This window comes from Podarcis gaigeae (genome assembly GCF_964106915.1).
Source record: "Podarcis gaigeae genome assembly, chromosome: 6".
NCBI classification, from domain to species: Eukaryota; Metazoa; Chordata; class Lepidosauria; order Squamata; family Lacertidae; genus Podarcis; species Podarcis gaigeae.
Window position 1 is genome coordinate 97606877 of NC_139682.1, and position 16880 is coordinate 97623756.

General features: G+C 44.4%; 1 protein-coding gene across 2 annotated transcripts in view; it reads left to right on the forward strand.

Moving 5' to 3' along the window:
* Nucleotides 1-5316: 5316 nt before the first annotated feature.
* The window catches only part of SMG7 (SMG7 nonsense mediated mRNA decay factor), a 63339-nt gene continuing 51775 nt past the window's right edge, over nt 5317-16880 (forward strand). For both annotated transcript variants that reach the window (XM_083743772.1, XM_083743773.1), the window contains exon 1: nt 5317-5499. In XM_083743772.1, the coding sequence (XP_083599898.1) occupies nt 5471-5499 (29 nt within the window). In that variant the 5' untranslated portion in view covers nt 5317-5470. The remainder of the gene's footprint in view (nt 5500-16880) is intronic.

Consider the following 16880-nt stretch of genomic DNA (forward strand, 5'->3'; position numbering starts at 1 on the left):
TGGGAGTCATTATTATTCTCCTGGTGTGGAGGCAGGCTTCAAACTGGGACCAATCTCCATAGCAAAACAGAAGCTAAAGGACTCAAAACTATGCACTGTTGCTCAGTAAATTGCTACTGGGTCATAAAACACATTCCAGTGGGCATGGATCCCCATTTCGCACTTGAGTGTAGACCGCTGGAGTTCAACTGGCGATAGAAACATTTAGAGTGCATTGATGGGGGAATTTTTATGGCACAATGTTCCAAAGTTCAGTGGCCCGGAGTTTACATTTTCTCTCATATATACTCACAGTCCTTCTGAAGATCTGACTTCAGGTAATGGAATAGCATATTTCAACATTTCAGAAATTATGCCCTTTTTAGTGGCACAAATAAGTTCCAAAATCACAGCTGGAATTTAATTGGCTTTCTAAGGGTTTGAGAACAACTAGCAATAATAACCCTCTGTATTGATATTGCCCAAGTTCAGCAACTGATGCCTGATCAGCAAATTCTTATGCCATCTTATGAATTTTCACCAGAAGTAATTAAAGCTGTCTTCATACAGGATTATGTGATATTGTGTAAACTATAATAGAACTTTATTTTTAATTACAGCTATATTAGGAATACAGAAGCAGTTGTAAAGCATGGAATGGGGGGGATGTTAATTGTGTGCTAAACAATTGGTGTAATACACATGGCCATCTGGCCCCCTCCTTCTGCACCCCAGCCCAGGTCCTGATCATGCCACATACACCCCACAGCTATTTAGAGTGTGTGTGGGGGGGGGAATGGACTTCCAAATTAGCACCGCGTTTTGCTTGGCCCTGAGTAGAAAAGGGTGCATGCAAAGTGTGCCTTGGGTTGGCAGAGTTCTCTCTTCAATGGAGACTTACATGTTAATTAGGAACAGACTGCTCCCTGCTGAAATGCAGCTATAGAGAAATGTGCACATATTGAATTTCCACCTGCCAGGCTACAGTCCCTCGGAGGAAGGTGTTATGTGTTGGAGTTCTCACCCTGGCCACCAGGGGTGTTGTCCTGGTCACTGGCCACTCAGGTCCACGTCAGTTAATTTAGGCTGGAAACCCCGGGGTGTTCTTGTTACAATGTTGACAGCCGGCTGCCTATAAAAGCAGGCTGGCTGAGCTGTTCAGTTCAGTTCCAGCTTACTCTAAAGAACCACTTGGAGAAATCTCTGTGTCGTCTGCCATCTCCACCCACTACTTAATAGAAGGGATGGCAACCCCAGTATGACTCTTCTTGTTCCACCTTATACATGCTTAGTCAGAATAAGGCTCCATCTGCACTATACATTTAAAGCAGTGTAAATGCTGAACAGTCATGGCTTCCCCCAATAAATCCTGGGAAGGGTCATTTGCTAAGGATGCTGAGAGGCCCCTATTCCCCTTACAGAAATCTGTTTCTGGGATATTGGATATAGAAGGCCAGACCAAGCATCCCTGTTGAATGGTCACTTTAAAATGTGAAGGTTCATTATTGTTTCACAAGTTGTGTATGTCTTTAAGGGCCAGGGCAGATAACGAGACCCAGTCTTGCAGTTGTGAAACATAGCAGGTGCTGCTAAGTTGAGTTAATTAAGCTGTGTCAGCAATTGGGTGTAGTATATAAGGAGCAGCACCTAGCTCTCTAATCACCCTGGGGGATGGGTTGGTGGTTGGGTTATGTTTGTTGTTGTTATTATCTTTAGTGTAAAAGGAGTTTTGTCTTTGCTATTAAAACCTTGTTAAATCCGCCTCTGGTATTCTGCTCATATTGCTTGCATTTTATTTTCAAGTGAGAGGCAATTACATCACGTAAAAGCCTCCTACATGCTTGATTTCCCCCTTCTAACATCAGCTTGGAGAGGACTGCCAGTCAGTGTAGACAATATGGAGTTGGGTGGACCAATGGTCAGACTCAGTGTAAGGCAACATCCTGGATTCCTAACCACCACCATCATATGGGTAACTATTATCTCACTGATTAAATCCTCTTCCCCAACGCGAGGATCCCAAAATGTGCACACATGCCTGTCTACCCAGAGTGACTTGCCCAAAGCCACACAATGAGTCTTTGGCAGAAGTGGGGGCTAAGCCAAGGTCTCTCTCATTTAAGTCCAGCTTCACATTCAATGTGATTTTTAGTCACATAGCTAAACTCACCCTAGCTCTCCCTTTTCACCATCTCTTTAATGAGCTTTGTGATTCATATTAAGTCAGGTATTCAGCCTTGTAGGCATGCTTAGTCTCACATGAGAAAGGGAAGATGACTCCCTTTTGCAATGAAGGATTTTGAAATGAGACACGGATCGCCTTTCAGTGTGAAATCACTCCCAGGGAAAGTGCAATATACCGGTAGCTTGTGTACCAAGGAGCTGCTCATGTCCCACATTAAAACTATGACACAGCAGAAAGCATTTCCTGACTCAGAGAGAAAAGTATTGAAGTTTTGTGGGGGGGGTTTTGCTTCTGGACGCTCTCTGCACTAATAAGAAGACATGAATCCAGAGCCATCTGTAGAGTTGTTGAGAATGCTGATTAAATTTAAGGAGTGTCTATAATTTGCTGTTAAAATGGAATACACAAGATGAAACGGTTAAATCGGCTATGATAAAATGGGCACAGGACATTGGGTACAATATTATGTTTGCAGACTGGGAAAGGTTATGGACCACCGGTCTGAAATTCACGGCATGTAATTCCTTGAAAGAAAATATTATGAAAATGATATATAGGTGGTACAAGACCCCAGTCAAGCTTGCAAAAATATACCATTTGTCTGATAATAAATGTTGGAAATGTAAAGAAACAGAAGGAACATTCTTTCACCTCTGGTGGACCTCCCCTAGAGTCAAGGCTTTCTGGGAAATGATATATAATGAGTTGAAAAAGGTATTTAAGTATACCTTCCCTAAGAAACCAGAGGCCTTTCTTTTAGGCATCGTCGGCCAGAGGGTGTTAAAGAAGGACCGAACATTTTTTATGTATGCAACAACAGCAGCAAGGATACTCGTCGCCAAGCACTGGAAAACCCAAGATTTACCCACACTGGAAGAATGGCAGATGCAACTGATAGACTATATGGAGTTAGCAGAAATGACCGGCAGAATCCAAGACCTGGGAGAAGAGGCCGTGGAGGAGGACTGGAAGAAATTCAAGGACTATTTACAAAAATATTGTAAACTGTATGAGTGTTGAGAAAGATGCAAGATTATAAATAATATGGCACCATTAAATTAGTTGAAAGGAATATGAAGATAAGTGAAAATATATGAAAAGTTAGACTTTGGTTAAATAATATGTTAAAATTAAGCTTTTAAGATTGGGGTAAAATTATTTAACGTTTGGGACATAATATCTGAAAGTTATAAAATAAGAATTGAAACAAGGTGATAAATTGCTGGACAAATTTTGATAAACTTGGAACGCAGGAATGAGAGACGTGAGGAAGTCCAATGAAGTGAAGAAAGTATGGTTATTGTAAAGTTATATGTCATTTTGTTTGTTTTTTATATTGTATTAAGAAAATATTGAATAAATATCTTATAAAAAAATAAATTTAAGGAGTGTCATTAATATGTCATTTAATAATAAATTGATTTAAACCTGCAAATACTTAGTTGTTTTGCTTATTTAAGGGTTTATAAACCACTTTTGAGGCCCATGATCTGCATAGTGATTACAATACAGTATAAAGAAAGTAGAAATCCAAGTCCCAAACAATGCAGTGTATCAATAGAGACTGGCTTGCCTCTTGCCTGAGACTACCTAGTGAGATCATGACACAGACAAGATCTAGAGAGGGAACGGATTGTTTTGTAGCTCAGCCTTCTAACCCTTATGCTCTGACAGTTTTTAGTGTACCAGGCAGAGCTGGATGTTATAGGACATATGCTGGTAAGAACAAAATGGAATTGCCTGAGAGCCCACGAGGACTATCTTACTGATACAGTGATGAAGCCTGGCCTGGTTTCAAAAAACACTGGTGCACTGTGCATGACCAAAGGGAGAGCCAGGAGGTCAGGTGGTGCCAGCAGGGCAGAGACTAAAATAATCCAGCAGGTCACAGGGTCAGATCCAGAGAATCTGGCAGGTGGTGGTGCTGGGGTTTTGAGTAAAGGCGGAATCTGGCAATTTAGGAAAAGAGTTGTGGTGAAACCTGGCAGATTATGGGTGTGCAGCTTCCAGGGTCCACAAAAGAGCTTGGCAGGCTCTAGAATTGACTGCCAATAATTGGTTATCAACACCAAGAAAAACCAAACAGTTGCATTGTTTGGTGGCTCCAGAGTTGCATAGTGACATATATGAACCAACAGCCTCCAATTGTTAGAATGGGAACATTAAGATTCCAAGGCTTCTGAAACAGGCGGGCAAGGGAGACGCCCCAGCAACCTCTTGCTCAAAGGCGCTCAGTCCGTAGAGCAGGAGACACTCTTAATCTCAGTGTCCTGGGTTCAAGCCCCAGGTTGGACCAAAGATTCCTGCCCTGCAGAGGGTCGGACTAGATGACCCTCATAGGCCCCTTCCAACTCAACAGTTCTACAGAATTTCCCAAGTGTCCTCCCTCAGATTCTCTAAAGATTTGCAGCAGCAACTGCCCGCACAGAGAATCCATAGAATCCTAGGGTTGGAAGGGTCCCGAGGGTCATCTAGTCCAACCCCCTGCAATGCAGGAATCTTTTGCCCACCATGGGGCTCGAACCCGCGACCCTGCGGTGAAGAGTCCCTCATGCGCTACCTGGTGCGACCCTGCACCCACGCTTGCTGCCAGCAATCCCCGTGGAAGCTCAGCGACCCCTCTTGAGGGGCCACCGGCGTCTCTCCTGCAGGCGGGCCAGGATCCCGCGCACGCTCCCGCGGGCCAGGCCGGAGCAGCGCTTGCGGTTGCCATGGCGACGGCTCATGCCGCTATTCGCGCACACCCCTCCTCCCCCCGCCACGCACCCTCCGTTGCCATGGCGCTGCCTCGACCAATAGGAAGGCGGGACGGGGGGCTGGCTGCCCCTCTTCCCCCCGCGCCGCCACTCCGGGCGCGAGGGCGAACGGGGAAGGCTTTCCGCGGCGCACTTGAGGCGGAAGTGGGCCGGCCCGAGCCTGGGCCGCGCCGGAAGTGTGGGCTGAGGGCGAGAGGGTGCAGGGGTGCGGGGGGGGGTAGGACTTGGCCCAACCCTCCTGGCAGCGCCTGTCTGCTCGACCGCCCCGAGGCGCGGGCGGGCGGGCGGGCGAGGCGTTTGCGGGCGTCTGGAGCGGGTCTCGCGAGAGTTCCCTCCCGGGCGGGAGGCGGAGAGCGGCGCCGTTTCCCCTCCCCTCGCCCCCTCCCCCTCCAGGAAGAGCCTGGGCCCGACGCGGGAAGATGGCGGCGGCCGGAGGCGGCGGCAGCGGCAGCGCGGGCTGCGGCGGCTCCCGGGCGGCAGGCGGGCCCGAGCTGTGAGACCCAAGGCAGGGCCGGCGTGAACGGGCGAGCGGCGGCGGCGGCGGCGGAGGATGAGCTTGCTTTGCGCTCAGTATCTCCGGTGAGGAGGGCGGCGGGTGACGCCGGGGGGCGGGCAGGGGGCGAGGGGGCAGCTCCGGGCCTTCGTGAGGGGCCACGCTGCTGGCCCCTCTTGGGAAGGGCGGGTGCCGTGCCTCCGCATCTTTCCGCAGGCGCGCCTCCCCCGCCCGTGCACAGGCCCGGGGAGGCCGGCGGGCATGTGCCGGGGATGCTGTGCCACACAGGAGCCCTTTCGAAGGAGGGGGCGGAAGAACATGGCCTCTGGCCGAGGAGCTTTCCCCACATCGTGCCATCCCGCCTTTGGCCAGTCTCGGCGGCCAGGTGCCCATGCAACAAAAAGGGCACGTAGGTTTGAAAAAGAAAGGAAAGGAAATCGTCTTGCCTGCCTAGGTAATGGGTCTATATACAAGGTGAACATGATCACACACACACACAACGTTAACGGCATCTGCTTGGGATTTTTCCACAATGCCCTCCCGAAACGAAGATTCGGTTAGGAAAAGGTGAGAAGTGGGAGGTGGGCTCCTTACCATCTGCCTCCCTGTCCTGCCAGCCACACTGATGTGCTCACACCAGCTTCACTCGCCTCCAGAGACATGCCAAGGAATGTGAGAGGAGTTTTTAAAAAGGCATTCTGCATGGAAGAGCAGTTTTGGGGGTGGGAAGTGGGGTATCTATATATTAGGAGCAATTAAAAATGGTACGGCGTCAAAGGAAAGGGTGTGGAATTAGGCTGCTGTATTATGGTGGAGGAACTGCTCTAGTGCTCTTTCTGAGAAGGGAGATTTGGTGAGAAATGAGAATGTGCAGGAGGGTGGTGATGTTTCATGGCTGATGGGAGAGGTGATGGTTGGATGAGCAAATGAGAAGGCTGCATGGTTGAGAGGAATAGGCTGCTAAGGAAGTGAAGTGAGGGACCCTTGATCACTTAAAGCTGCTGTGTAGTGGCGGATAAGTAGCTGAGTACGACAACTTTGCTGCCATAGCTCTCTTGCCTTTCTGCATGAGTTCTGCAGTATTGGATAGGTGTGCCCCATTCATGCTAAACAGTCCTGCTTCTTTTGGCACCAGCATTTGACTTCATGTGTAAAGCGAAGCCTGTAACTGCAATAGGTTAAGCATCTAGAGCTCCTCTGTGTAAGATGCTATAGCAAAATGAACAGCAGTCTGTCTGCTGGTAGCCTCAAATCCTCTTCTTGTAAGCTTGTAGTAGTACAGTGGTACCTCGGGTTACAGACGCTTCAGGTTACAGACTCCACTAACCCAGAAATAGTACCTCGGGTTAAGAACTTTGCTTCAGGATGAGAACAGAAATCACGCAGTGGCAGTGGGAGGCCCCCATTAGCTAAAGTAGTGCTTCAGGTTAAGAACAGTTTCAGGTTAAGAACAAGCCTCCAGAACGAATTAAGTTCTTAACCCGAGGTACCACTGTAAACATTTTAGCAGTTATGGGGGAGCAGATTAGAGAGCAGAGATAATCCAGGAGGCATTTGTTGCTGTAAGGTGTGTATACTCTACTTTAAATCATGAAGTTGCAGAACATAACCATGGACAAAGAGAATGCATCCCCTCAAGGTTTTCAGTCAGTTATGCTTCAAAGAATACATCCTTTTACCATCTTGATCAACTTTATATTAGTCTAGATGGTTTTAGAATGTGACCATTGCTAAATGCTTTTCATCTATTATAATATATGTAGGTCATACGGTTGCTCTGCATGATAACACATTAGATTGACACATCCTGGTGTCTTGTCCTAGCAGTGAAGATTGTCACAAACAAAAGTGTGCTTCCTTCTTTGTTTATAGCACAGAAGCACAGAAATGAGAGCTCTAAATGATTTTTTACCTTCAGAAAAAACAGACAAAGAAAGCTGAGATATGGTTATCTGAATTGTGCAGGTGTCCTTAGTGAGCCTTCAGGATACAGCAGGATGCTCCTTTTTGCTCTTTCTGTTGTAAAAGAAGCTGTCATCTGCTTTCTCCCAAAAGAAGTATCTCTGAATAAGGAAGACCTAGCCAGATACAGACCTGTGTCCGCCCTTCCCTCCTCAGGGAAGTTGTTGGAACAGATGATAGTAGAGAGATGCTGTATTCTTCCTTGATACCTTTTCAGTCTGCCTTCAGAAGTGGCCGTGGTAGATCTGTGCCTGGAGATCAGCATGGGAAGCACTGTCCTTGCTGACCTTCTTGGAGCTCTTTGCAGCTTTTGATACTGTGGACCTTGTCATTCTCCAGCACCTGTTAGAGCATTTTGAGGTATGCTCTTCAGTGGTTTCATTCCTTGTAGTTTGAATGTACCAAGAGGGAGACCATTGGAGAGGCTTTTAGCCCCATGACAACTGCTGTGTTGCATTTCACAGGGCTCAGGGTTTTACTGCTGTTTAACATCTGTATGAAATCATTGTGCAAGTTCCTCCAGACTTTTGGAGTATCACCTTTGGGTGTCATCAGTACACTGGTGCCCAGTTCTGTATCTTATTAAGTAAGTATCCAGGAGCTAACATTTCTCTTTTTAACCAGGTTCAGAAAAAAATTATTGAGCCAATAAACTGAATTCAGGCAAATCAGAGATAATGCTGGTGAGAAGCAGATTGCTGTAGTCCAGATATGGATTTTGGTCCTCCAGATGTGACTGAACTACAGCTTCCTTCAGACCCAGCAAGCATAGCGTCGGGGATGATGGGAGTTGTAGTTCAACAACATTTGGAGTCCAAAGGTTCCCCTGCCTGTAGTCTGGGTTAGTATCAGTCCATCTGCTGCAGAATCTGCACTCGCTTTTGAGGGGGAGAGACCTTGTCCAACAGGACCCCTACTTTTCAAATTTCCATGTTTGATTGATGTAATACACTTTATTCTGGACTTCATGTGTTTTGTTAAATGTCATATTGCATTATGTACGGTTTTATCTTTCCTTTGTAAGCCACTTAGTGAAAAATGTTGAAAAAGCAGCCTATAAATATTTGAAGTAACTGCAGGGAATCCACTGACAGTTCCTTTCTGGATGCCCTTATGGCCCTGACAGTGCATAGTTTTATAACCTGAAGGTGGCAATTTTGCTCTTGACACTTGCTTTGTCAGAAAATGGGCTGCAGAGTTCTATATCTGCTGAAGCTCCTGAACAGTCATCAATGGTAGCTCAGCATATGTGTTATGGACAACAGGCTCTTCATAAAGTGCTGAAAATGCTTTCTTTGCTCTAGACACCTTGTGTGTTTATGTTGCATCTGCTTATATTCCTAGAGAGGTTACATATTTAGATTCTGTGGTAACAATTCTGTTTGGATTGTACTTCATAAGTCCTTTATAGCAGTTCCAAAACATCTGGTTTTGTTTGTGTTTTAAAAAAATAATGGACTAATATCCCTTTCTTGGGGGAAGAATGAGAAGAAGATGAATTGGGACAGGACAAATATTCTAGGCCCTTTAAATCACCTCTGCTGCTATGTGCAAAGTCAGCTGGAAACAGAACTAGCCACTGCTGGATATGTCCACAATAAAGATCTGCTAAGAAATGGGTACAATTGGAGAAGTATGGCTTCTGCAGTGATTGGTGCCATTCCAATAGTAGTTAGCCCCTATTAGTCATAGTGGTAAAGTTGTAGGGCAAACATGATTGATTGCACATGCTACAATGAAAAGTGAAGTAGAGAACTATGTGAAATCATTTGTGGTAGTTGTAAGAGGCAAAGCAGAAGTAATGAGAAGGGAATGAAGAAGTAAGCCCCATTGAACATACTGTAGAGGATTTACTTCTTAGTTAACTTGCATAGGATTGCACTGTATTTTTAAAAAGAAGCCCAACATTCCTTCAGGCCCTGTGGACATTCACAACATAAACTAAACCAGTTTCCTATGAAATCCAAAATATATTTGTTTCCAAGGAATGAGAAGAATCCTTATCTGGCTAATGTGTCTTTAGTCCTGTCAATTATGCATCATAAGGGTTCAGGGGGGCGGCAAAAAAATGTCTTTGAAAACCTTGTTTGCTTCTCATGTTCACCTGTTGAGCAGAATTGGAAATTTCAGTTTACCACTACATTCATTATCAATGTGGGGTTGTCTTTGAGCCTGTTTCAAAGTGAAATCCAGTATTAATTCATAATGTCAAGTAGTATCTGCTGTATTTGAAGTCTAGTGAATGAAATTGAAACTGTATTACAGTTGATTTTTTAACATTTTTCAAAGTCTTCATTAATAGCCTTATTCCAAATTGTACCAACTCCCCATTGATGTGAAATTGCTATACCTTGTGAATCAAAGCCATTTTGATCTTACACTCTCTGTTTTCACCTCAAGGTGACTTAACTTTGCACATGTAAATCTGCCAGTACAGTCGTACCTTGGAAATTGAACGGAATCCGTTCCGCAAGTCTGTTCAACTCCCAAAACGTTTGGAAACCGAATCAAGACTTATGATTGGCTGCAGGAAGCTCCTGAAGCTAATTGGAAGCCCCATCAGACATTTGGCTCCCAAAAATAGTTTGTAAACCAAAATGGTCACTTCTGGGTTTGTGGCGTTCAGGAGCCAAAACGTTCAAGAACTAAGCTGTTTGAAAACCAAGGTACAACTGTATTTGAGTATCAATTATTGACCTCCTAATCTAGGGAAAATCAAGAGCCAGAAATGGGGAACATCGATCTGGGTTGTTTTACAAAATGTCTTCTGTTTCCAACATGTTTTCTGCACAGTATTTTATCTTTTAAAAGTATTTTCCTATAGAGTTGTGGGCAGTGGGGGGGGGGGGAGAGTAAATTGTACAGAAGGAAGAAAAAATAATTTTCTGTGACTTTAACTTTGCACTATTCTCCTCCTCTAAGCCCTAGTTCAACTCTGAAGTAGTGTTTATGAACTTATCAGTCTGTATAGGGTTTGTTCCTACTGAGATGTTTGGCCTATAAAACAGATCAGATTAGATTAAAACACAAAATAGGACTTCGTTTAAACTGTAAAAGAAATTGAAAAGAAAATTTATGGAACTAGGGGCAGGGGGGAGGGAAGGCAAGGATTCGGAGAATCCCATTTTATGGATTTGATAATGTTTTTGTATATACTTTTCTTTCTTTCATTGTTTTTTGTTTTTGTTTTTGTTTTGTTGAAAATAAAAATAAACTGTAAAAGAAATTATATTTTGGGGAGAAAGAGTAAAGTTTTTAAAACATTAATATATGCTATTGATGATGTGCTTGAATTCATGGGGTCAAAATTTCAAGTTTGACATAGGTTTCAAACTGTACCAACCTATGTTACCATGTTGCCATAGCCCTGGGGTTGGAAATCTGTTTGTCTTTCAGTATTGTGTTGGAAATGTATCAAGAGCTGGAAGGCTTGATGAATATCGAGATTGGTATTATAATTAGATAAATCTTGGATAAATACTGTAGATTCCCTGACTATTATCTGGGCTTAATGGAGTTGGAGTCATGTCTGCAGGGCCACAGGTTCCCTACCTCTGCTTTAGTCTTTGCACAAATTCAGTTTTTAAAAATCAAGTAAAGACGTATGAGTTAATTGAATAGTGTTTTATCCTTACCTTGCTCAGTGACGGTGGTTTTAAACTTTCTCCTCTTAGGGAACTCTTTCTCATTGATTTGTCTTCCAAATAACCTGTGTGGGGTAGAAGATTATTCTGAGACATGCTCTTGGGTTAGTCATTTCATACAGAACATGAGCCTCATCTTTGTCCAGTGCATCTGGAACACTTGCTGTTTGACAAGCTGTCTTTTGGGGAAGTTGGACTTCTGTTACTGCTATTAAGTGAGAAGAATCCCTGATAAGCTTCACCTTCGGGTTCACTGAATAGAGTTTGAAAACCAGTGTTTTATCCTTCTGTGTTTTTTTCAGATCTCTTTTGGTAATGCCCGGTCGTCACCTTCCCTGAGAGCTGCAACTACTCATCATTTCTTTCCTTTCCCGCTTTTTTAGACTTCTGGCCCTCTGTGTTTTTGCATTCTTATTCATACTAAGTTCTGTTGTCAAAGAAAGCTGGAGAATAACAGCAATGGTAGTTACAGATAGGTAGCCGTGTTGGTCTGCCATAGTCAAAACAAAAAAAATTCCTTCCAGTAGCACCTTAAAGACCAACTAAGTCAGTTCTTGGTATGAGCTTTCGTGTGCATGCACACTTCTTCAGATACACTGAAACAGAAGTTTCCAGACCCTTCTATATAGTGAGAAGGTGGGGAGGGGTATTACTCAGAAGGGTGGTGGGAATGGGTGATTGGCAGATAGCTGTGATGAGCCTGTTGACGACTCTTACCTATTGCAGTCGTTAAGAGTCGTCAACAGGCTCATCACAGCTATCTGCCAATCACCCATTCCCACCACCCTTCTGAGTAATACCCCTCCCCACCTTCTCGCTATATAGAAGGGTCTGGAAACTTCTGTTTCAGTGTATCTGAAGAAGTGTGCATGCACACGAAAGCTCATACCAAGAACTGACTTAGTTGGTCTTTAAGGTGCTACTGGAAGGAATTTTTTTTTTGTTTTAGCAATGGTAGTATTTGCTTAGTTGTGCCAGTTTTGACATACCTAGCAAATCTTTTTCCTTGATCCAGATAGCCAGGCATGCTACTTTCTAAATCAGGAGTAGCCAACATGATGTTCTTTGTGTGCCATTGGACTACAATTCTCATCACCCCTGTCCATTGGCCATGCTGGCTTAGACTCTTGGGAGCTGGAGTTCAACAACATTTGAAGGGCACTCTGCGGAAACACCTCTTGTTCTAAGTTATATGATATACATGGTAACAGTCTGGATTCTTGGACTACATTAACACCTTATAACTACAGTCTGTTTTACAGTCTCCTGCTTGGATGCAGTCTGACTTTGGTGGTAACCATTGTTGCAGAGTAATTATCAGAGGGAGTTTCACAAAGTGCACCCTTTTGAGAACTCGAGGATCTATCTACATAGTCCCATCCCAACAAATTACTTTTTTGGCTTTCTTTGCCAGTGCATGCTTTATGGGACTGTTTCAGGGAGATGAGAAAAATGGGGGTGTCTTGTAGCTTCCATAGATTGATTGCTGTAGATCTGACAGAGATGGCTTTCTGCCAGTTTTGTCTCTTCCTGAGTTCAAGACCAGTAGTCAAAGAGTCCTGAAGCTTTAGAAAAGATACGCTGTGAATTGAAGGCCTCATAGCATGTTGGCTATCCCCAGGCATTTGGTATAGGAAGGTAGTTCTAATTAATAGGGGACTGCTGCAGATTGTGGAAGTTCTGTGGCGGAGTCCTGCTGCTATCCCAGTGGTCTTCAAAAGGTGGTTGTGCAGTATTTTCCTTGATAAGACTTTACCCGAGAATATGAATTTTTAAAATATCAAAAAGCACACTATTCTTTGAGAAAGGGTATTGTGGTTGTAGATTAGGTACATACATTTTTTTTGTCTTTTATTACATCTTACCAACTTGATTGATCATTGGCTTACTTTAGGTTGGAAGCATAAATTAGATAAAGGTGGAAAGTACGGCATTGATCGAATGACTATAGTACCAGAATCATATACCTTCTACTAGAAATTCAAGTATTGGAGTGTTGATTTTAAAATGTTGCCAGCAATGGTAGCATAAAACATTTCTTCTGGCAAAGAAATTATCTGCTTCTTATTCTCCTCTTCTAGTACTTCAGAAAAAGCTTCCATGCAGATTTGTGCTTCACCTACCTCCCCTATTTCAGTCTGCCCATGAAATTACAAGAGTTCTTGCACTCGTACTGGTTCCCTTTTCTTCACTGGGACTCGTATTGTCAGAATTCATACACTATGTATTCAGCCTCACTAATTAAGGGAAACTGGAAAATTAAGTGTGCTTTGCATGCATAATTGTACTAAACATCTAGTTGTGTGTCTGTCACATGAAAGATTTTTGATTGTGTGTTTTCTAGTCTTTGAATGTCCCCTGTGCAAATTGTGGTGTTAGCCATAACCAGTGGCTGAGAGCTATTTGCTTGTGTTTACGTTGTGGCCATGCAGTAGTACAGTGGTACTTCTGGTTGCAGACGGGATCTGTTCCGGAGGTCCGGTCGGATCCTGAGGTTTCCATAACTTGAGGACTGCTTCTGTGCATGTGCGTGTGGCGAAACCCTGTAAAATACTTCTGGGTCTGCCGCATGTACATCCCAAAGTTTACGTAAGCAGAGGGTCATGTAAATGGAGGTTCGATTGTAATAAACATAGGTCTGTAGTTCCTGGAAGCCACTTTCATGCGGAAAATTGAAGGATCCACGGTGGATTGCAGGGCAGTGACATGCAGGGCTGTGCACTTAAGCCCCTATCTCCAGGCATGACTGGGGGTAAAGTGGCTGCTGAAAGGACTGTGGGAGAAGAGGCACCTATTCCTTCCCAGTGCTCCTCCCCTGGAAATCATGCCTGCCAGCCTGCCGCTTACCAGTTGCAAAATTCTAGCTGTGATTCCCAAACCTGTTGTTGTTGTTTAGTCGTTTAGTCGTGTCCGACTCTTCGTGACCCCATGGACCCAGACCTGTATTCACTGCTGAATGCATAGATCAGACTTCAGTTCTCTTCATACATGGCACTTTTCAGGATGAAGATTTGCATTGTGTGCTCTTGTGCTGTTGACCATGTGCTGATGCTTGCAGACTGTGTATCAGGGTGGATTTGATTTAAATCAAATTGATTTAGATCATAATTTAAATCACTAGTCAGTAAGACTCGTTTTAAATCATTTTTTTTTTTTACAGAAAGACTCATTCTTGCTGGTATAATCTTAATATTTACAACCAGATAAAGGTTTCATTTTTGAAATAATAAATTTTCAGAGTAGTTTTTACAGTTACAAAGGTAAGGCCAGTCTTGGGGTGAGGGCAGGTAAAAGGTGAGCAGGACAAAACAGCGCCCATCTAAACAGTGAGGCACAGCAGCAGCAGCAGAACCACTCATACCAGCCGGAGTGGCATGCAGGCCTAGAGCTGGCACCATGATCAGCTCCTGGGCTGCCTCAGTCCCCGAACACCCCATTAAGCAGGTGAGATGGGGAGCTCCTGTGAGCAGAGGGACACTTCTACTAATTTCAGCCTATTCTTCCAGACAAAGGGGAGTGGACTGTAGCCTACATTTTGCTGTGGAAGCAGTCTCAATCTTTCATGAGTAGGTGCCTGTGTAAAGAAGTGTAATATGTGAGTTCAGTGGCATTGCATGTGTTGCCAGTGCCTGGGGCAAGGCAGTAATTGTGCCACCTAACCTCATTGTGGATGTTGCGTGGGATGCAGCAGGTGCACTTCATTCTCTGTATCCCTCTGCCAGCCCCTCCTCACGGTGGTTGTCTACCAGTTTCCGTGTGCAAGCTCCCAGTAGGAGTGATGTCTGGCGCTCTTTGGTGGGCTTGGTGGCGCCCCAGCAGTGCCAGAGCCACAGCTGCTACCAGTCTAGGAGGAGGGCGGCAGAGAGCAGGTTGAGGCACCATGTGTAGCCCTTCCTTGTCTGCCTCTCCTTGACTTGCAGCACGAGGGTGGGCACCAGCAGGTCCAGGGCCAAGCAGAGAGCTGTCCTCTCCATGCTCCTGCCATCACCCCACTGGGCATCCCTTTGCTGGCCACAAGGAGGAGGATGCACCCCCACAACCCTGAAGGCCCGACCTGGGTGTAGCTCACCTTCCCATGGCTCTGGAAGATGGCAGCCATGCTGCCTCAGCAAGGGAGCCTGTCATGGGGGCACTGCTTTGTGCGCCACCAGAATTCAGCGCTTGGAGCCATCGCCCCCCCCCCCCTCACATTGTCATGCTACGCCACTTTGTGAGCGTAGGTAGGTAAAGGACCCCTGGACAGTTAAGCACGGAAACACTGTTTGCCTTCCTACCGCAGTGGTACCTATTTATCTATTTGCACTGGTAGGCTTTTGAACTGCTAGGTTGGCAGGAGCTGGGACAGAGCAATGGGAAATCACCCCATCGCATGGATTCAAACCACTTACCTTCCGATCGGCAAGTCCAAGAGACTCAGTGGTTTAGAGCACAGCAAAGTCAGTGGGATTGGTTTGCCTGCAAACTTTATATTGGTCCTAAATGTATTTCTGTAGTCTTCAAACATTTGAACCAATGTAACCATAAAAGATAAACAGATCTGTCTTATAGATAGGTAACTTTTTGAAGATATGCTTTCTGCAGTAAAACTTGTATCAGCTTTTCTGAAGATACTGTTTCCTCACATTTCTTTAGCTTTCTTCATGTTTCTTCAAATATATAGTGGTACCTTGGTTGTCGAACGGCTTAATTGTTGAACAAATTGACTCCCAAACGCCGCAAACACGGAAGTGATTGTTCTGGTTTGTGAACTTTTTTGGAAGCCAAACATCCAACGTGGCTTATGCAGCTTCTGATTGAGTGCAGGAAGATCCTGCAGCCAATCGGAAGCCGCACCTTGGTTTTCAAACCGTTCCAGGAGTCGAACAGAATTCCGGAATGAATTAAGTTCACCAACCAAGGTACCACTGTATTTCTTTCATCTTTGAAGAATTTTTCTCATTGTAGCTTCTGTTCTCTCATGCAGGATGTTCTTTCTTGCTTGTGAAGGCAACTCATTGGCAAGACCTCACTGTGTGGGTAGGGGAGAACATAAGAGTGCAATCACATTCTCTTCCTCTCTCCTCCAGCATCTCTAGTGTTTGAAATCTGAGGCATAACAGCCATTGGTATGACACATATATAAAATGACTTACAAGCTATCTTTTTAGGCATAGCTTACTCAAGACAGCGTACTCAGCATAAAAACACAATATAACAAATTTACAATACCAGCACTATTAACAATATCTTAAAACACAGGCTAAATAATTTGCTTTTTCACATTATCATGTGTAAATGTTCTTAACGTGTGCACCAATCCATTGATGAATGTGTGTGCTTGTTTATCTAAATTAATAAATATATATTGTGCACTTTAATGACAGTTTCCAGAGCTGTTTTACAAACATAATATGAAATGGTGAGAAAACGGCCAAGTCAAACAATATTGTTTGTGTTAGCATGTCAGCCTGGGCAGGTGTGGTACTGTTGTGGTAGTGCTCAGAGCAAATAGGCTGGTTCATACGGTCAGGTTATTTAAATGTGATGTTCTACATGTAAGCTCTTTAGCTGTATTCATTGTTCATTTCAAACCTTTACTTTGGTCATACTTTGTAAAATGGCTGATCTTAGTGGGGACCATTCACAAAGCAGGGTTGCTTCCACTGGGAGCCATCTTTTATTTCAAACTAGCAGAATGCCTAGCATTGTAGCGTGAAGGGCAAACCTATTTACTACAAGGACCCCTAGTTGCCTGCAAACTCATTGCAACACTGGAAACTGTTATAAACTAGATCAGACTGCTTGTCTCTCTATCTCAGTATTGCCTACTCTGACTGGCACTGGTTTTCCAGAGTCATATGTAGACGTTTTTCCATCACCAT